This window comes from Pseudopodoces humilis, chromosome 2 (genome assembly GCF_049639895.1).
Source record: "Pseudopodoces humilis isolate 2021_Gansu_Grassland_sample_001 chromosome 2, ASM4963989v1, whole genome shotgun sequence".
In the NCBI taxonomy this organism is placed as follows: domain Eukaryota; kingdom Metazoa; phylum Chordata; class Aves; order Passeriformes; family Paridae; genus Pseudopodoces; species Pseudopodoces humilis.
This window is the reverse complement of record NC_142201.1, coordinates 59,165,002-59,180,766: the sequence shown is the minus strand read 5'-3', so window position 1 is coordinate 59,180,766 and position 15,765 is coordinate 59,165,002. Positions and strand designations below refer to the sequence as shown.

Here is a 15,765-nt window from a genome sequence, read left to right as displayed (position 1 = left end):
GACACACAAACATCTTTGACCAAGACTGTGATTGGTCACAGAACAGAATATGAACTAAGATACTTCAAGAGATCTTCCCTCTGAATCTTCCTGAGTAAACTGGTTTGGGTGGAAAAACCCAGCTCTGAAAGATTACTCTGTCCTACTCCTCCAGGTGAGCAAGGCATAAGTGAGCAAATGTCTCCCATTATTTTCAGCTGCAGCAAAAATATTTGCACTGCTCATAACTAAATCAGCGCAATCCAGCTCGTTTTCAGACATTGAGGTCTACTGCCAAATGATGGCAAACAAGAAATTCATAATGCAAAAAAATAAAAGACTACAAAAATGTAAGAAGGATGCCCTTAAGGAAAGCAAAACAGTACATTTAGAAAAAAAAATATTTCTTACAAGGAATCTGGATCCGGGTCAATAAACGGCGTAGCACCAAATGGATCGATGTTTGCTAGCAACATTTTGCTAATAATTGAACTTCCTGCAATGGAAGCAGCTAGACCAGCCCTTAAACCTGATTAAAAAAGAAAAAAACAAAACAAAACAAAACAAAACAGAAAGAAAATAATAAAAAAAAATTTGTATTTGATAAATAGACAAACATATAATATAAGCCACATACTGGGAAACAAAATTCATTAAATCTGTATCGGGAAAGATTGTGATTCTATCTCAGTTTTTACCAAAATTGCTTATCTTTCCAGGTCTCTGGCTCCCTTAAGCAGAAAGGCAGCTGTGCTGTGTTGTGGTAGCTCTCTTCAGGTACCACAATTAAGAAAGAAAAAAACAAAGAAAATTTAGGTTTTCAGGCCAACGTTCACTAGCTGGCATAGTAACCAAATGGGTGACCTAACATCCAAAAAGACTGCTAGACCTTTTAATTCAGTTTAACCTTCATTTCCAAACTCTCAATGATTTTTCTTTTGTCTTATCCTTTGGAAGCATACATAAGGAATATTCTTACCATTTTTACAACTGGTGGAGCCATAGTTTAACTTAATTTGAACACAGCCTCAACAGGTCTGCTTTGACTAATATCAATTTCACTCAACAAAATGCTCTGTAATGCATGTAAACAAAGCAAAATACTAACAGCTTTCACTTAAATTTGCCTAAGAAAAAAAACATAAGCTTGGTTCTACTGTGATTTAGCTATATTAATTAAGTTAATCAAAATGGGGTTTTATTAGTGCTCTCTAGAATTAATTACATTTGGAGCAGAACAGATATTTTTTCATGTGCCAATTGCATTTGGGTAAGAACAGATTTTTTTCCAATTGTTTTACAGAGCAGCTTTGTGTGGTTTCAGTTATCCACTTCCAGAGAGATATCCACAGACAGTTCTTACTCAGAGGGTTAAACTTTACAAAGCTTTGTTCCTCAGCCTCTTCATCCTAATCCATTGATTAGGATAAATGATAGAAGGATTTGGGGGTACCTGTGGATGAAAAATCGGATGCAACCTGGCAATGTAAGCTTGCAGCCCTGAAAGCCAAATGTGTCCTGGGCTGCATCAAGAGCAGCACAGGGCGAGGGAGGGGATTCTGCCCCTCTGCTCTGCACCTACACTGCTGCATCCAGCTTTGGGGATCCCAACATAAGAAGGACATGGGCCTGCTGGAATGGGTCCACAGAGGGCCCTAAAGATGGTCAGAGGGCTGGATGACTTCTCCTGAGAAGACAGGCTGAGAGAGCCATGGTTGTCCAGCCTGGCAAGGAGAAGGCTCCAGGGAGAATTTATTGTGCCTTTTCAAAATATAGAGCAGGTTTATAAGAAAGATCGAGAGACTTTTCACCAGGGCCTGCAGTGACAGGGGAAAGGGCAGTGGTTTTAAACTCAAATGGGGTAGGTTTAGATTAGACAAAAAAAGGAAAATGTTTGGGATAAGGGTAGCGAGACATGGAAAGAGACAGCCCAGAGAAGCTGTACAAACCCCACCACTGGAAGTGCCCAAGGTCAGGCTGAATGGTTTTCTGAGCAACCTGATCTAGTGAAAGATGTCAATGCCCATGACAGAGAGCTGTACTAGACCATCTTTAGAGTTCTCTTCCAACCCAAACCACTCTGCAATTCTATGATCCTGAATTTTGCTTTTCACCATTCAGAATCAAATGCAACACTTCTGCTATTTCTGGTGTTGTGCCAAATGGTCAGAAATATTCTACATCATTATGCATTTCCTCCTATACAATACAACACAAAGATGTATATGTCAGTTTGAACAAATTCAGGGCATGAAGTAAAAGTCATTATTTGACAGCAAGCAGGAGACTGGAAGACAATATTAAAGTAGGGTAGTAACAGCAGATTTCAAAATCATAATTACCTGGGCAGATAATCCTCGTGTTAAGTACTGGGAGGTTTTCCTTGCTTGCTGCCAAAGCTGGAGCAGAGAAAGAACCTGTCTGAGAATGGATACCTCGGCTTGTACGTCTATCAGGAGATCTTGGTGCAGTTTTACCTGTGCAGAAAAAATAGAAGAACAATAATTAGACCTATTATGACATTACCAATACATAGTTTTCACAGCCCTGAAAATACATCAAAAGCATTTAATTTAATCTGTTACCACCCCATGACAAAAGTCCTTCCTCCTCATATCACAGTTTTTCTTCTAAATACAGTAAGAAAACTAGAAACAGACCAAGTGATAAACACAAATTAAAATGAGTAAGTGTGCATGGCACTCAACATGATGAGCTCCCAACTTATACTTCAAGCTACCAGCAAAAGTATTAGATGTATTAAATGTAAGTATGTTCATAAAATGTATCATATTCACCTTAAAATGCAACAGTATTTAACACTGCAGTAAACTTCTGATAAACATATTACTGAGATAATTAAACTTAAATTTCATCTGTTTACTTATAAATATACATATATTATACAGTAGATTATCATTTATAACAATTTAAATATAAGTAGTTCCATTGCCTGTAGGTTAGAGTATCTATCTCATCAACACCTACACTAATTTTTCAAGCAGCTAAAATGGGCCCATGCCTGCATCCGATCCTGAAAAAAAAAAGAATCAGGGAAAATTCTGATACCTTTATTTACAGCCAAATTGAAAACTTCAAGGGAAGGGAAAAAGCCATGTTCACCTTTGTCTTCTACATTTAGAAAGATTGTGGGAACCATCAGTTTTCCATCATCTTTTTTCACAGAAAAACTCAGAAAACAAACAAACCAGCAATTTCCCAAATAATGACCTTATTAAAATTCTCCAGAAGATGGATCAGTGAAACCTTGACAGATATCGATGTTTAGTAGCTAATGTAACTGTTACTGACAAAGGCTCAGGAAAAGGAAAGGGAGGAATACCAAGGGGGAAGAGCGGAGATTCACAAAGAGTAGCTGGTAGCTCAGTTATCCAGTCATCTTGTGGCTGCCTCTGGAGGCGATGAAGAAGGATTGGCTTTGCAGAGGGCTGACTTTGGGTGATATAAGTTACTTTCCTGGTAGAACCTGTTTCACACAGCCTGAGAGAATATGCCAGTGCCTGCTTCACAGCCTGGGGAAGTCAATCTTTGTGAGGTTCAGCCCCATCAGACATACCCAGAAACCGGTTGCACCCCAAGGAAAAAGTTTGGGTATTACCAAATGCTTTGTTATAGCATTTCCATGTGCATGTAGAAAACTCTTGCACAACAGAGGGCCACAGACAGACACTTCTTGGCTATCTTTCCTCCAGATTATCTGACATGTTAAAACTACTTCATCTTAGGACAACTTCAAACTTGATCATCTGAAGAAGCTCAGAACAAAAAAATGAAATTATTTCAGGATAATATGATCTTTCCTCTCAAAACATGAAAACTAATCCAGCAAAAATAGAATTAGTAGGACTATCATCAAGACAACAGCAGGGAAACAGCATCAGGAATGTGGTGGGAAGGAAAGAATCCATCTTTTTCCCTGTCAGGAGTGGGACAAATCAAGTCATGTCAATCATAACTTAGCCTGAAAGTAACATGGGTGTACTGTATAAAGACACTAATGGAAAGAAAATGTAGAATGGGAAAACCTAGAGACAAAAGGAATAACTAGAACAAGGGTTTAGACATTGTGTTCACATCACTTCAGGACAGGATTTGTCCATTCATGGGGTTTTTTTTTAAGAGATGATAATCTAACATAGAACTGTAAATGGAATGGCAAATTCTTCACTTTCTTGTATCCTTGGAGTAAGATTACACAGCTTTCTGGATGACTTGCTGAAGTAGAAAAACAACACATTGATTTGTATCTATGCATGATCAAACACTGTAATAATGTCAAAAAAATAAAATTGAATAAAAATGGCAAGTGATACCTAACAGGAGTTATTAAATATTTAGATGAAGGTATTAACATATAGAAAAACATAATCTTCATTAAATGACCAGGAAGACCCTCATAGGGTAAAATATAATACTCAGAACAAAATTAACATTCATTTTTCATAATACTACTGAAAAATTCCCCACACTGTTCACACAGTCTGTTTTCTCTTGTGCTCTCTCTCTGTACTCGTGAACAAGGCAGTTGTATTAAATAGGAAAATCAGCAGAGCAGCTGCTCTTTATTTGACAGATGAGACTCATGGGAATGACTGCAATAAAGATAAACTTTTGCTGTGAATGCTCTGATAAAAACAACAGAGCCTTAATGAGTAAAACTGATGTTTCAGTGAAGATAATTGAATTCATGTTTCATGTTTGTCCTTAAACTGTCCGGTGACAGAATAATACAGCTCCCCATTAGGTACAGAAATTATACCATCAAGAAACAAGGAGTTCAATAAATTTCTAGACCTGTATATCTTTATTATACAGTTCTGACAGTAGGATTTGGTCATTTGTAGGGCCAGCATCCTCTATGAGCTACTATTGAAAAGAGACAACCAACATGCATTGATTCCTATAACCTATATATATTCCTATATATATATATATATAGGATTCCTATAACCTATATATATATATATATATATATTCCTATAACCCTATAATGGGAAAATAAAAGGGACCAGTGAAGAGACAATCACTGGAGAAAGCCTTTCTGGAGAAAACATGAGATCCAGGGTCAACAGAAGCCCCAATATCCCAGTGTCTTATTTCCAAAGTAGGAGCTACAGACACAGGCACCAGCTTCAGAGCAGAGCCTTATGGGGACAGCTTTTGAGGATTTTAATGTGGGTTGGGGTGAAAAAAAGAGATGCAAATCCCAAAATACTTTTCTCATTTTGCCCCAAGAAGTTGCTCACCAAGTATCTAGAGGATGGGCTTTGCTGCCTACCAGCTACCACTGTTTCTCTGTGACTCACAGATCATCTTGTCACCTCACCAGCCATGCATCACTGTCCATTTTAATTACATGGAAACGACTGAAATTTCCATTGCTAAGAAGCAGCTTGCCTAAAATTTCTATGTAGCTTGAGAATCTCAGTCTGCAACTGAGACATGCTATTGCCACCACCACCTAGGTTCTTTGCTCAGGTTCATGTAGAAAGGTGAGGGTAAACACTGGATTCAATTCAGGCACTTCTCTCCCCAACAAGTGCCTTCTCAGCTTTGTAAATACACTCCAAAATACCGCTTATCTATTATTTCCCTCATTTTTCTCTTAACTTTAATTTATTCAAATCTATTAGAATTTGTGAGTAGTTTCCAGTCAAACAGGATGCTAGTATTTTTAATAATGGAACCAATTATGCTCCAAATATAACTATAAAGAGATGAAAATTTTCTATTTTACTCCTAATTTACTCACTTGATGGAGACTCAAGTTCCTTTGTATCTTCCTCTTTTTCCTCTTCTTTGGATTCATCCAATTCTTTGCTGTATTCTACTGGAGACTGGTTCACTTGTTCTTCACTATGAGCATTTTGCTCATCCACAACTGTTATTCAGAGAAAAGACAAAGTTTCAAAGATTCTAAAGAAAAACTGCATACACTGAAATAAGCACTTTTTTGGGTAGCTTTTAGTTTTAAAATATCAACAAAAGAGTTCTATCATCAATTCAGTGAGAGTCAGTCAAGTCTTTACCAGTCGATAAAGATTTACTGTCAGAAACTTTCATTTTGTGGAGGCTAATAGTTAAAAGAAATATACTTTTATATGTGCACACACATACATACATAAGTATTCACACGTGCAGAGTCATCAACATTCAAACAAGCTGTATTTCTTTTCCTTGCAGCTTGTAATAAACACATAATTTTATCTATGTAAGGATATAGAAATCAAATTTTGTAATGAAAACTTATTCCATTTTGACAAATAAACAAACATCATTATCCTATCCTATTCTACTGGTCTGGATCAAAATGTTGCTGATGTGCACCTTTTTCAGCTTGTTCAATGATCTGCCTCACAGCCTTCTTCAAGCTATTTGCTCGGAGCATTAACTGCTCCCTTGGTTTGAAGAGCTTCTGGGAAGACTTTGAGACACACTCTGCTAATTGCTCTTTACTTTCAGACAAGGATTCTTCACTTGAGAACTCCTCTGGCTCTTCTTCCACAATGGGAGGAGCAATGCCTGGGAGAATGGGAGCAGCCTGGGCTTCTGTGTGAAGAGCCTGGAGCAATAGGTCCAGCTTTTCATTTAACTCTGAGCACTAAGACAAAGTAGAAAAGACACACACACATCAATCAAAAAAAAAAATTCAACATTGAACATGTGAATATTTTCAGGAAATACAGCACCAGATTATATTTGAAACTGTAGGTGTCTTTAGTGTCTATGTAATACCTCATGTAAAATTCAAAATCCAGGTTCAACACTTCAGAATGTCAGATTATGAGTAGGTCTGAATGGGCTTTTTGCAGACCCCGTGACACTCAAGCAGATTAGAGCAATTATAATAAAAACCTCCTACACTTAGATTCAAATAACACTCCATGCTAATGAGTGTTATTTGAATCTAACACTCAGCCTGCCCCATAACTGCACAGATTACATCCTACTCCTACTCCTCTTGCAAAGATTTGCAGCATAGAAAACCACCAGAAGTTTGGCCATACATGGGTGTTCAGTGCCCTAATTTTGAGAGGTATCTATCAGCTGTTAGACTGAGACACATGGGGCTGTTCTTGCCATACAGCTGTATATTTGAGCAAGTGAGTTGTCACAGAGCAAGCAGCTCAAGCCAGAATCAGACACTGTCAAATGCCTCTCCCCAACACTAAGTAATTGTTCTCTCTAGGTACACAGGAAAATAAAGGATTTTCTGAGCCTAAGAGAAAGCACTCTCTAGCCTTGGAATAGTTAAAAACTAATTTTCTAAAATGTGCATCGGATAGAAACATGAACCACAAATTGCCACTTAGCAAGTACATTTTCTTACTCTGGTATTGTCAAGGACTTTGTTTTCTTCTTTTCAGCTCATGTAAATTTCGTGTCTCATACCAAATCCTACTGTTGTTTTCTTTCCCAATGTTTTTGTAACATGATCTCTGTATTTTGCAGCTTAAACCACTATTTTTAACATTGTGATCTGCCTCCCCTTCATTCTCGCAGCATAGTCTTCATTATCCCACTGTTTTCCTGTAGCTAACTTAATCCCTAGAAGTATAACTAATGCAAAAAAAACCACCCTTTTATGTCTATGTATGCTACCATGAACTTTATCCTTTATGAAGAAAGAAAGTATAAACAGATTTAAAGGGATCTCAGAGTTTAAAGATGATTTGGAAATAATTAACTCTATGCAATAAGAAGAGAAGAATTTTGAAGTGACTGGTTGAAATGAAAGCCAAGCTGGGCATTCTAGAGCAATGTGAAAATTAAACATCCATGAGCTATAAACTTTAAGAACCCAACAACTTTAAACCTGAACATAGTCATAGTCTTACTTTAATGGCCATGGCATCAGCTTCCTCTGCATTTTCCGATGGTTTTTCATAAGTCTTCCCTATTTTGGCAACAAAGTCCTTTACAGTTTCACATAAAATTCTTCAGATAAAAAAAGGAGAGGGGAAGAAATTAAATGAAATAAAATAGGTATGTTTTGAATATCAAATTCTTACAGCAATTTATTTTTATGTACACTGTTACAAATCACTCTTTTTGGAAACTGAATTCCATGATCATACTTGCAAATCAGATGACACTCTTTTCGATAGCTTCCAAAATTGAAGTGATAAGCTTTAAAATAAGAACTCTTTCACTTAAGCCTTGGCACACATTGTATTTCAGCCTCTTACCTAAAATTAACATGACTTATTTTATCCATTCCTTTGCTTGTACGCTTTCCCTACAAGAGACCTTAGCAAACTTGCATTCAATTTGGTAACTTCAAACACAGTCATGCAAATTCCCATGCAAAGTTGGAGCTTAAAAGCCGTGGAGAAAATCTACTGACTTTAAGGGAGCACTTCTTAGATGAAAGCATATGGCCACATACATCCCCATTGCACAGCTTGTGCTTTTGAACCAACCCTGAAGCTTATCTGTGCAAACTACAGTGGCTGCAATGAATTTTCACTGTGTAAATCAGAAAAAGACTTGGTTCTTGTTACCTGCACTGCAGACAGACAGCAAACTTACTAATGAAGTGCCGATAATTGCTTAGTACTGTTCATTTGGTTGACATTTTTCTGACAGAAATTAAACAGATTTAACAAGGTACAGAACAAATTTAGAATCTGGAGTTAATAATATCCTGCAGTTTTATCTTCTACATATGCTATATATAGTTTAAAAATGAAATTTTGTTAACTTGCTTTTACAAGAAGAAAAAAAGATGTAATGGTATTCAGATGTATTTTAAAAGATTCCATGACTAGTCTTTTGCATATTGAAAAACCCAAGATGTTTTTTTCATAGAGAAGGTATACACAGAACAGCTCTGACTTCAGATTATGTCCATGATTTGCCAAATTTCTCTCATTTCAAGATGTTTCAATTCGGGGAAAATATCCCATTAATATCGTAGATCAGTATTGATTGAACTGATATAGACTGGAATACAGCAAAGCTACCTAAGCTGAAGTTCTGCTTCACACTGATGAAATTCTTTGTCCTCTAAACATATGCATTACAACAAATAGCCAGAAGGAATGCAGTGTGAAGCAGATCACATCTTTGCATTATTTAGTTTCATATTTAAGCCACGCATGGATTTGGAATGATTTAACACCATTTTATATAGATAATGTGCGATTATTGCTTTAATTTAGAATGAAGCCATCCATTACAACTGTACCATCTAAAAATTTTGCAGAAAAGAAATCCACTCTAAAAGATATAAATCAAGATATATTAAGCCAAGCCAGTTGGCCATCCATAAGAAAATCAGGCTTAGACAGAATGCTATTATGGTGATGATGTTACATGGGGAATTTATCCCCCACATAGTACATAAAACTAATTGACTCACTTGGCAGATGATATGACAACTGAATGCTGATCAGAATTGAGAATTTTTGCAAGATGAGCAGCAACTGAATCCTCATAAGCAGATATCTGAAAACAGAAAGAAAAGAGACTTCATTCCAGCAGTTTAACACCAAGTAGTGGGTTTAAACACCTCAAAAATAGCAGGATTTCCATTTCAGATCTAATACAAGACCAAGTGTCTGGCAACAAAGATTCTATGTGCATACTGCATTTTATGTACTAGATTTTAAATATTCCAAGTTGGACTGCATCTGAGATCTTGCTCCACAGTTCTTTTCCTACTGTAGAGAAAACATTATTTCTAGGCTAAAATAAGTCTGTGAGGCAGAAAATAATTTACCTTCTCAGATTTATAACAACCTACAGTATTATAATCTAATATCTTTTACTTCTAAAATAAGTAAAGCTTTCCTCAAATAAATTGCTCAATAAGAAAAAGAATAAATTTAAAGTTTGCAGTTATGATCTGGAATTTTCACTTTACTGTCAGGTGGACTCTCACGGGCAGGGGGTACCTCACAAACCACAACTGACAAAGGCTGCCAAACTTGTATACTGCTATCAAAACCAGTCCTCAAGGAGCAAACCATTTAGGGCTTAGCCTTTACAAGAACCTTAAAAATTACAAATTAAAAAATACTAAGGAAAATATTTGGACTGGATCAAAAATGAATCCTCACACACCATATCTTATCTCAAAATAGTTGAGTCCAATTTTAAAAGAAAATTCTAACAAAAGTCCAAATCCAAAGCTAAAAATAAATGCAGTTCTGACAGCTCCCTTTAAGATCTCTTGAAATCTCTTACTATGCTTTTGTTATTTATTTTGGACAGACAGATATATCACTTCAGTTTTTTCTCCTAAAACCCAGCCTTCATTGTAGGACTCTGACATTGAATCAGTTTTCATTTCAAAGGAGAAAACAAAATATAAACACCTGATCTGTAAGAATTAACTACAGTTTTTCAAACAAACAATATTTCTGGAAATCAAGTGGAATTAGTCTCCTGAAACTGCAGGAGGAAGGAAGGGGAAAATGAAAAGAATGGAATACATACTTCCATTTGCTTTGCAAACTATGGTGTAATCCAACACCTACTATAAGGTTAAATTTTTTTTTCTGAAATAGCTTAACTCAGTAAACAATGTAAAAACCCCATTCAAATAGATATTGAACAGGGTACTCAAAAGCAAACAGTTTTGTCCAACTCAAGTAATGACAGGTATTATAGCCTACAGAATACATTTTCTAAAAAGAAGTTTTATATGAACAAGCAGTTCCTTCCATTTTCAGAAGGGGCTAAAAAAAGTTTCAAAGCCAGAAATAACTGGAACAAAATGATGATGAAGACACACTTGAAAATTTTAACTGTCTTGAAAAATTAGGGGTGATAAAGCCTTGATCTGCATTGCTGACATCAGAAGCAGAGCTGTGTGCAAAGCAACCCCCTTAAAATCTCAGCCTCTTTGCATCTCTTTATCCAGCAATCCATCAAAGGTTATAACCTCCTTGCCAATTAAAAGAGCCTGAATAATTAAATTGTTCAAGAGACTGCTGATTAATTATGGCTTCTCAAGTACTTTTGAGCTACAGTTGATATGCATTAACTTTCTTGGGAATATATTATTTTCTCCTTTTCAGTCAAAATTTTCATGCCAATTAATTTGATTAAAGCATCTCCCTCTCTCAAAACTGAAACCTCATCAGCTAGTACAAGCAAAATTCTAGTCTGGAAGACAGGCTAAGCTTTTCTTTCATGAAGCTTAGGATTTTGAGCTCTCTCAAAGAACAAAGAGAAAGTTGGGCGATATCACCTGATCAAACTCAAGCTGCAAAATCTTCTGTCTTTAGGAATACAGCCCTTGCCTCCAAAATGCTGGGGGCTTTTTTTCAATGCTTAACCCAAACTCAACATAGCAGACATTTGCTTTTATATATTCAAAAAATACCTTATTTTACAAATAATTATGTATATTTTCATAGTATATATATTATACAGTAATATAGCACTTTATTATATTACTATATTAAAAATTCTATATAATATAGAATAACATGTAAGAATTATCTAAAATACATAGTATTATTATATATTACATAATAATATGACACTACATTACACTCTTGTCTAACATGATACATAAATAAGCTTTCTCATACGTATTAAAATATATATATACATGCAGGAAGAAATTTTTCAGAAAGCTTTTCTGTAGACTCCTTTTCTTCATTCCTTCTAGGCAAATAATACAGAACTGGAAACATTACTTGCTTGAGATATACAGCAAGAAAAGGCCTTAGTTCAGTTACAAGATCTCAAAACACCTATTTTTCACACAAATGCTTCAGTTATGGCTACTGACATCCCAGAAGTGCCAAGTTAAGTACACAAAACAACAAAACAAAAGTAAAAGTGCACCTGGCACTCCTCTGACTCTTCTGCAGTCGCAGGAAGAATAGAAGGCTTTGCTGGTAATTTCAGTTCATATGACATTATACTCCACCTGAAAGAAACATAAGTTTCCAGACTGTTAGTTTTACATTCTCTCTACTATATTAACAAAAAGAAAATTCATTGTCATACCACAGAACAGCTATGTATAAAAAAAAAGCAGCTTAATTTGTAGTTGTAAACTGTATTGGGTGAACTAACTGAGATTAAAGGTAATTATTTGTTTTATTGCTCAGATTATTTTTAGTGATTTGATTATCAGTATCATTTGTGAAAAAATCATGGGACATTCAGTATAGGCAATAAAGATTTTCTGGAACAAAAACATTCACATTACAAAATGTGAAATGTGAAAATTTGTGCAAACATTCTACAGAAGTCAAAGGAAACTAGACATCTTCCTAAAGAAAAGTCTTTAAAGTGACATTAGCATTCCATCTCAACTAGAGGAGGCAGCATGAAAAAGCAAATGATGAAGTGTCTTCCTTGACATATATATATATTATTTTTTGTCTGGTACAGGACAGCACTTGACAGCACAGATAGTATGAAACCACTAATAGCAACAACATCTTTCAAAGTCTGCTGAAAAGAACACGTAATCACTGCAGATGGGCCTTTTTTTCCTGAATTTTTTTTTCAAGCAAGTCCACTGAAATTAGACCAAAAAATGAAACAGAGGATTTTTTCACTACAGAAAAAGGGAAACATGATTTAATCTACAAGTTGTTCAGAATCTGAGGATCAGTAACAAGCATTTCTCTACATACTTTGCAGTAAAACAATCAAGTAGTCTGCAGAACAGCTTAAAATAAAAAAAGGCTTTTTTCTCTACTTCATAAAAATAACCTAAAGTAAAATCCCTTATGATGACATTCAAGTGTTTTGTAACTAGAGCAAGAACAGAAACACTCATGAGAGAAAGGAACAGCATAAGAAATACGCCTCTCAAAAGCAGTGCTAGACTTACATTGGAACAACATGACCATCATCATGTCTGATTTTTTTTTTTTTAAATAGGGATTTCTGCTTTCCTTTATGGATGAAAATAGCACAAAACAAGGAGTGGGAAGATCTCATTTTTTTGACAAAGAGAAAGCCTCAAACAGAAGTATTAGTCATGGATCCAATTAGCCCAGCATCTTGTCAACAGCTGATGCCTCAGGAAAGGGTGAAAGCACTCAAGGTGAGTTTTCCCCACATCCAAGGACAGAGAGCTCAATTGTTTTCTAAATAAAGACGCTACCATTAATGGTGTCTAATAAGCATGCATAGAGTCCATAAAATTGCTCAAATCAGTTTTTAACAGACACCATTTCTTAATGATCACATATTCTTGTAACAGGCACTTATGCAGTTCCTTCAACCGTGCAATGTGCTTATCTGCTGTCAACTTTTGAACATGTTTGGACATCACACTTCCCAGTTCCATCAACCATTCATCCCTCTGACTCTTTAGCTTAAAAAGCAGGCTAAAGGGCTGTCCCAATTACAACTGCAGCTTCCTTCATGATTAAGACCTGCACTTAACCAAAACCCACCAAACACCAAGTCTCCAAGATGGATTTTAGGCCACCAGAAACCCAAATAAATACAATTTAAATCTCATCATAAGTGATGTACAAGCACATTTAGTTTTACCTGTCTAACATTTTTGTGCTGGCTCGTTCAAGCTTTTCCAAAATCTGAGGAAGTTGTGTATCATCATCACAGGATCCTCCCCAACCAAGGACACGAGCAAGGTCATTTCCAGTACCAAGAGGTAACACTCCCAACTGACACTGAAACACAACACAGGAACAAATCTACTATTGAAAACTAGAAAGAAAATACAAGTGGTTACAAATGCATGTTATCTCAATCAACAAATGTTACTTTCATAGATGATGTCTAAAGCCTGAAAGTCAAATTGTGCTATTCTGCTACAATTCATCCTGTTTATAACCATGAAAACCTTCATTAAACAGTAACTATTGAGTTTACCCCATACACAGAGATACACCAAATAACCAAGCCAAGGAAAAGGTAAGCACACAAAATTAAGCCTAGTCAGTCTAGGAGAGGAAAGTAAATATGCACACTTGCCTGCTTGTGCAAGCTGAGCTTATCAATTTCTGACAAGACCCAACCCACGCTTCCATCGCCACCACACACAAGGATCCTGAAGTTGTCAAACTTCTGAAATAATCGCAAACTGCAGAGAAAATGCTGAGCTAGTTACATCCATTAGCAAGACAGCAGTGACATTCATTAGCAATTGTTACAAGAAAATATTATGCACAGCATTTTTATGATCCTTTTATTGTGGGGTATGGGGATACAACCATCTACCTAATTAACCTATCTGCAGCCCATCTGTCACTGTATATTCCACTTATATTGACATTTCTGATAAATAACATGCCAAGTTATTCTTTAAAAAAATCTCTTGATATTGTTTTCAGGATTTTATAAATCCAATTTTATTGATTTTATTAATATTTTTTAAAAAATTAAAAATTAAGTGATTAAATTGCAACTGCTCCATGCTTCTCACTTCAGCCAGAAGCATAATTCATCACTGGGGATTTTTCACAAGAAAAGGTAAAGACAGAATGACAGGATGTGCTCCACAATACAAGTGGGCTTTTGTCAGCAGGGGGCTAACTAAATGTAAGGACCATTGAGAGCAATTCTTAAACATAAGGTGTTCACAAAAATACAAGAAAAAAATAATACAAGTATTTCATATTATATCCTTAAAGCCAAATGCTGCATTGCTACCTATTGGTCTTCCTCCTATTCTCTGACTTTAACACCTCCAGAATATAACATTTGGACAGTACAGAAAAGGAGGACAAGAGAGACAGAAAATGCAGAAAGGTGAGACACAGAAGAAACAGGAATGAGATGTGAAGAAACAGCCAAGAGGTAAAAACAGCAGGGACTTTAAAAACAAATAAATAATAAAAATTAAAAACTGGAAATATGAACTCTTAAAATATTAAAACCAAAGATATTTATTTTTAATGCATGTTATTTTCCAGAATATGAATAATTTCTGAACCATTTCTAAAAGGAAACATTTTTGAAGCATTTGTATGTTTTCTAGAGAAAATAATGTCACTTGAATACGATGGGCGCATACCTATTCAGAACAAAAGAAGCGGATATTTAAGAGGAAAAAATGTTGATACCAGAGCAATTTATCTTATCCTGAGAAAAAGGAGAAAACCCCTAGAAATACACTGTCTCATAGAATGCACCTCTGTTTTTTAGATCAGCTAGAAAGAAAGAAGTGCGACGTGATGTGACGGATAACTGCTAAATTATTCCTCTCCTTGGAAACTCTGGGAGATGTACTTAAAGAACCCAACATGAACTGCAATTTCTGTGCAAAATCAAAATGAGCCACCTCAACCATGCTAGAGCTATATGTAGGAAGAGAACTTACAAACATGTTTTTCAGACTGTCTCCTTTCAAAGACTGTCTAATCAATTAAGACAAATGTTATATGTCATTATAATTACACATACAAAATGCTAGCTAAAAGTGACTTAGATTCAACTCAAATTATCAGGGTTATAATGAAAAGAATATTACAATTCAAAGAGTTGTATGACATATGACATGTCCATAACACACAGTATCAATTAGTATAATCCACAGCTGTAATTGATTATATTTGTATTATTTATGCACTGCTTGAATTGAATTTTTGTGGATTTGTTTCATCTACTTTTTATCATTAAATATAATTCTTTGTCTTCAAGAGTACAAAAATTAGTGCTTCTAGTTGCTGTAACTGAAACTATTAGGCCATTTAACCACATCACTATATCTGAGTGTGAATTCAGTTAGGCAACAGAAATATAGGCACGAATTAATCTTCATGAATGTGCAAAGATGCTTGAGTTGTGGCTACCACTATGCGAATTCCAACACTA

General features: G+C 35.7%; 1 protein-coding gene across 1 annotated transcript in view; it reads right to left on the bottom strand.

Moving 5' to 3' along the window:
• DGKH (diacylglycerol kinase eta) overlaps positions 1 to 15,765 on the bottom strand; it is a 161,297-nt gene that overhangs the window by 32,702 nt on the left and 112,830 nt on the right. Inside the window, exons 11-19 of the mRNA XM_088068828.1 lie at positions 13,924 to 14,032; positions 13,480 to 13,619; positions 11,806 to 11,890; positions 9,365 to 9,450; positions 7,839 to 7,938; positions 6,328 to 6,601; positions 5,753 to 5,881; positions 2,322 to 2,456; positions 391 to 508 (exon numbers count right to left, since the gene is read on the bottom strand). Of these exons, the coding sequence (XP_087924954.1) occupies positions 391 to 508; positions 2,322 to 2,456; positions 5,753 to 5,881; positions 6,328 to 6,601; positions 7,839 to 7,938; positions 9,365 to 9,450; positions 11,806 to 11,890; positions 13,480 to 13,619; positions 13,924 to 14,032 (1,176 nt within the window). The remainder of the gene's footprint in view (positions 1 to 390; positions 509 to 2,321; positions 2,457 to 5,752; positions 5,882 to 6,327; positions 6,602 to 7,838; positions 7,939 to 9,364; positions 9,451 to 11,805; positions 11,891 to 13,479; positions 13,620 to 13,923; positions 14,033 to 15,765) is intronic.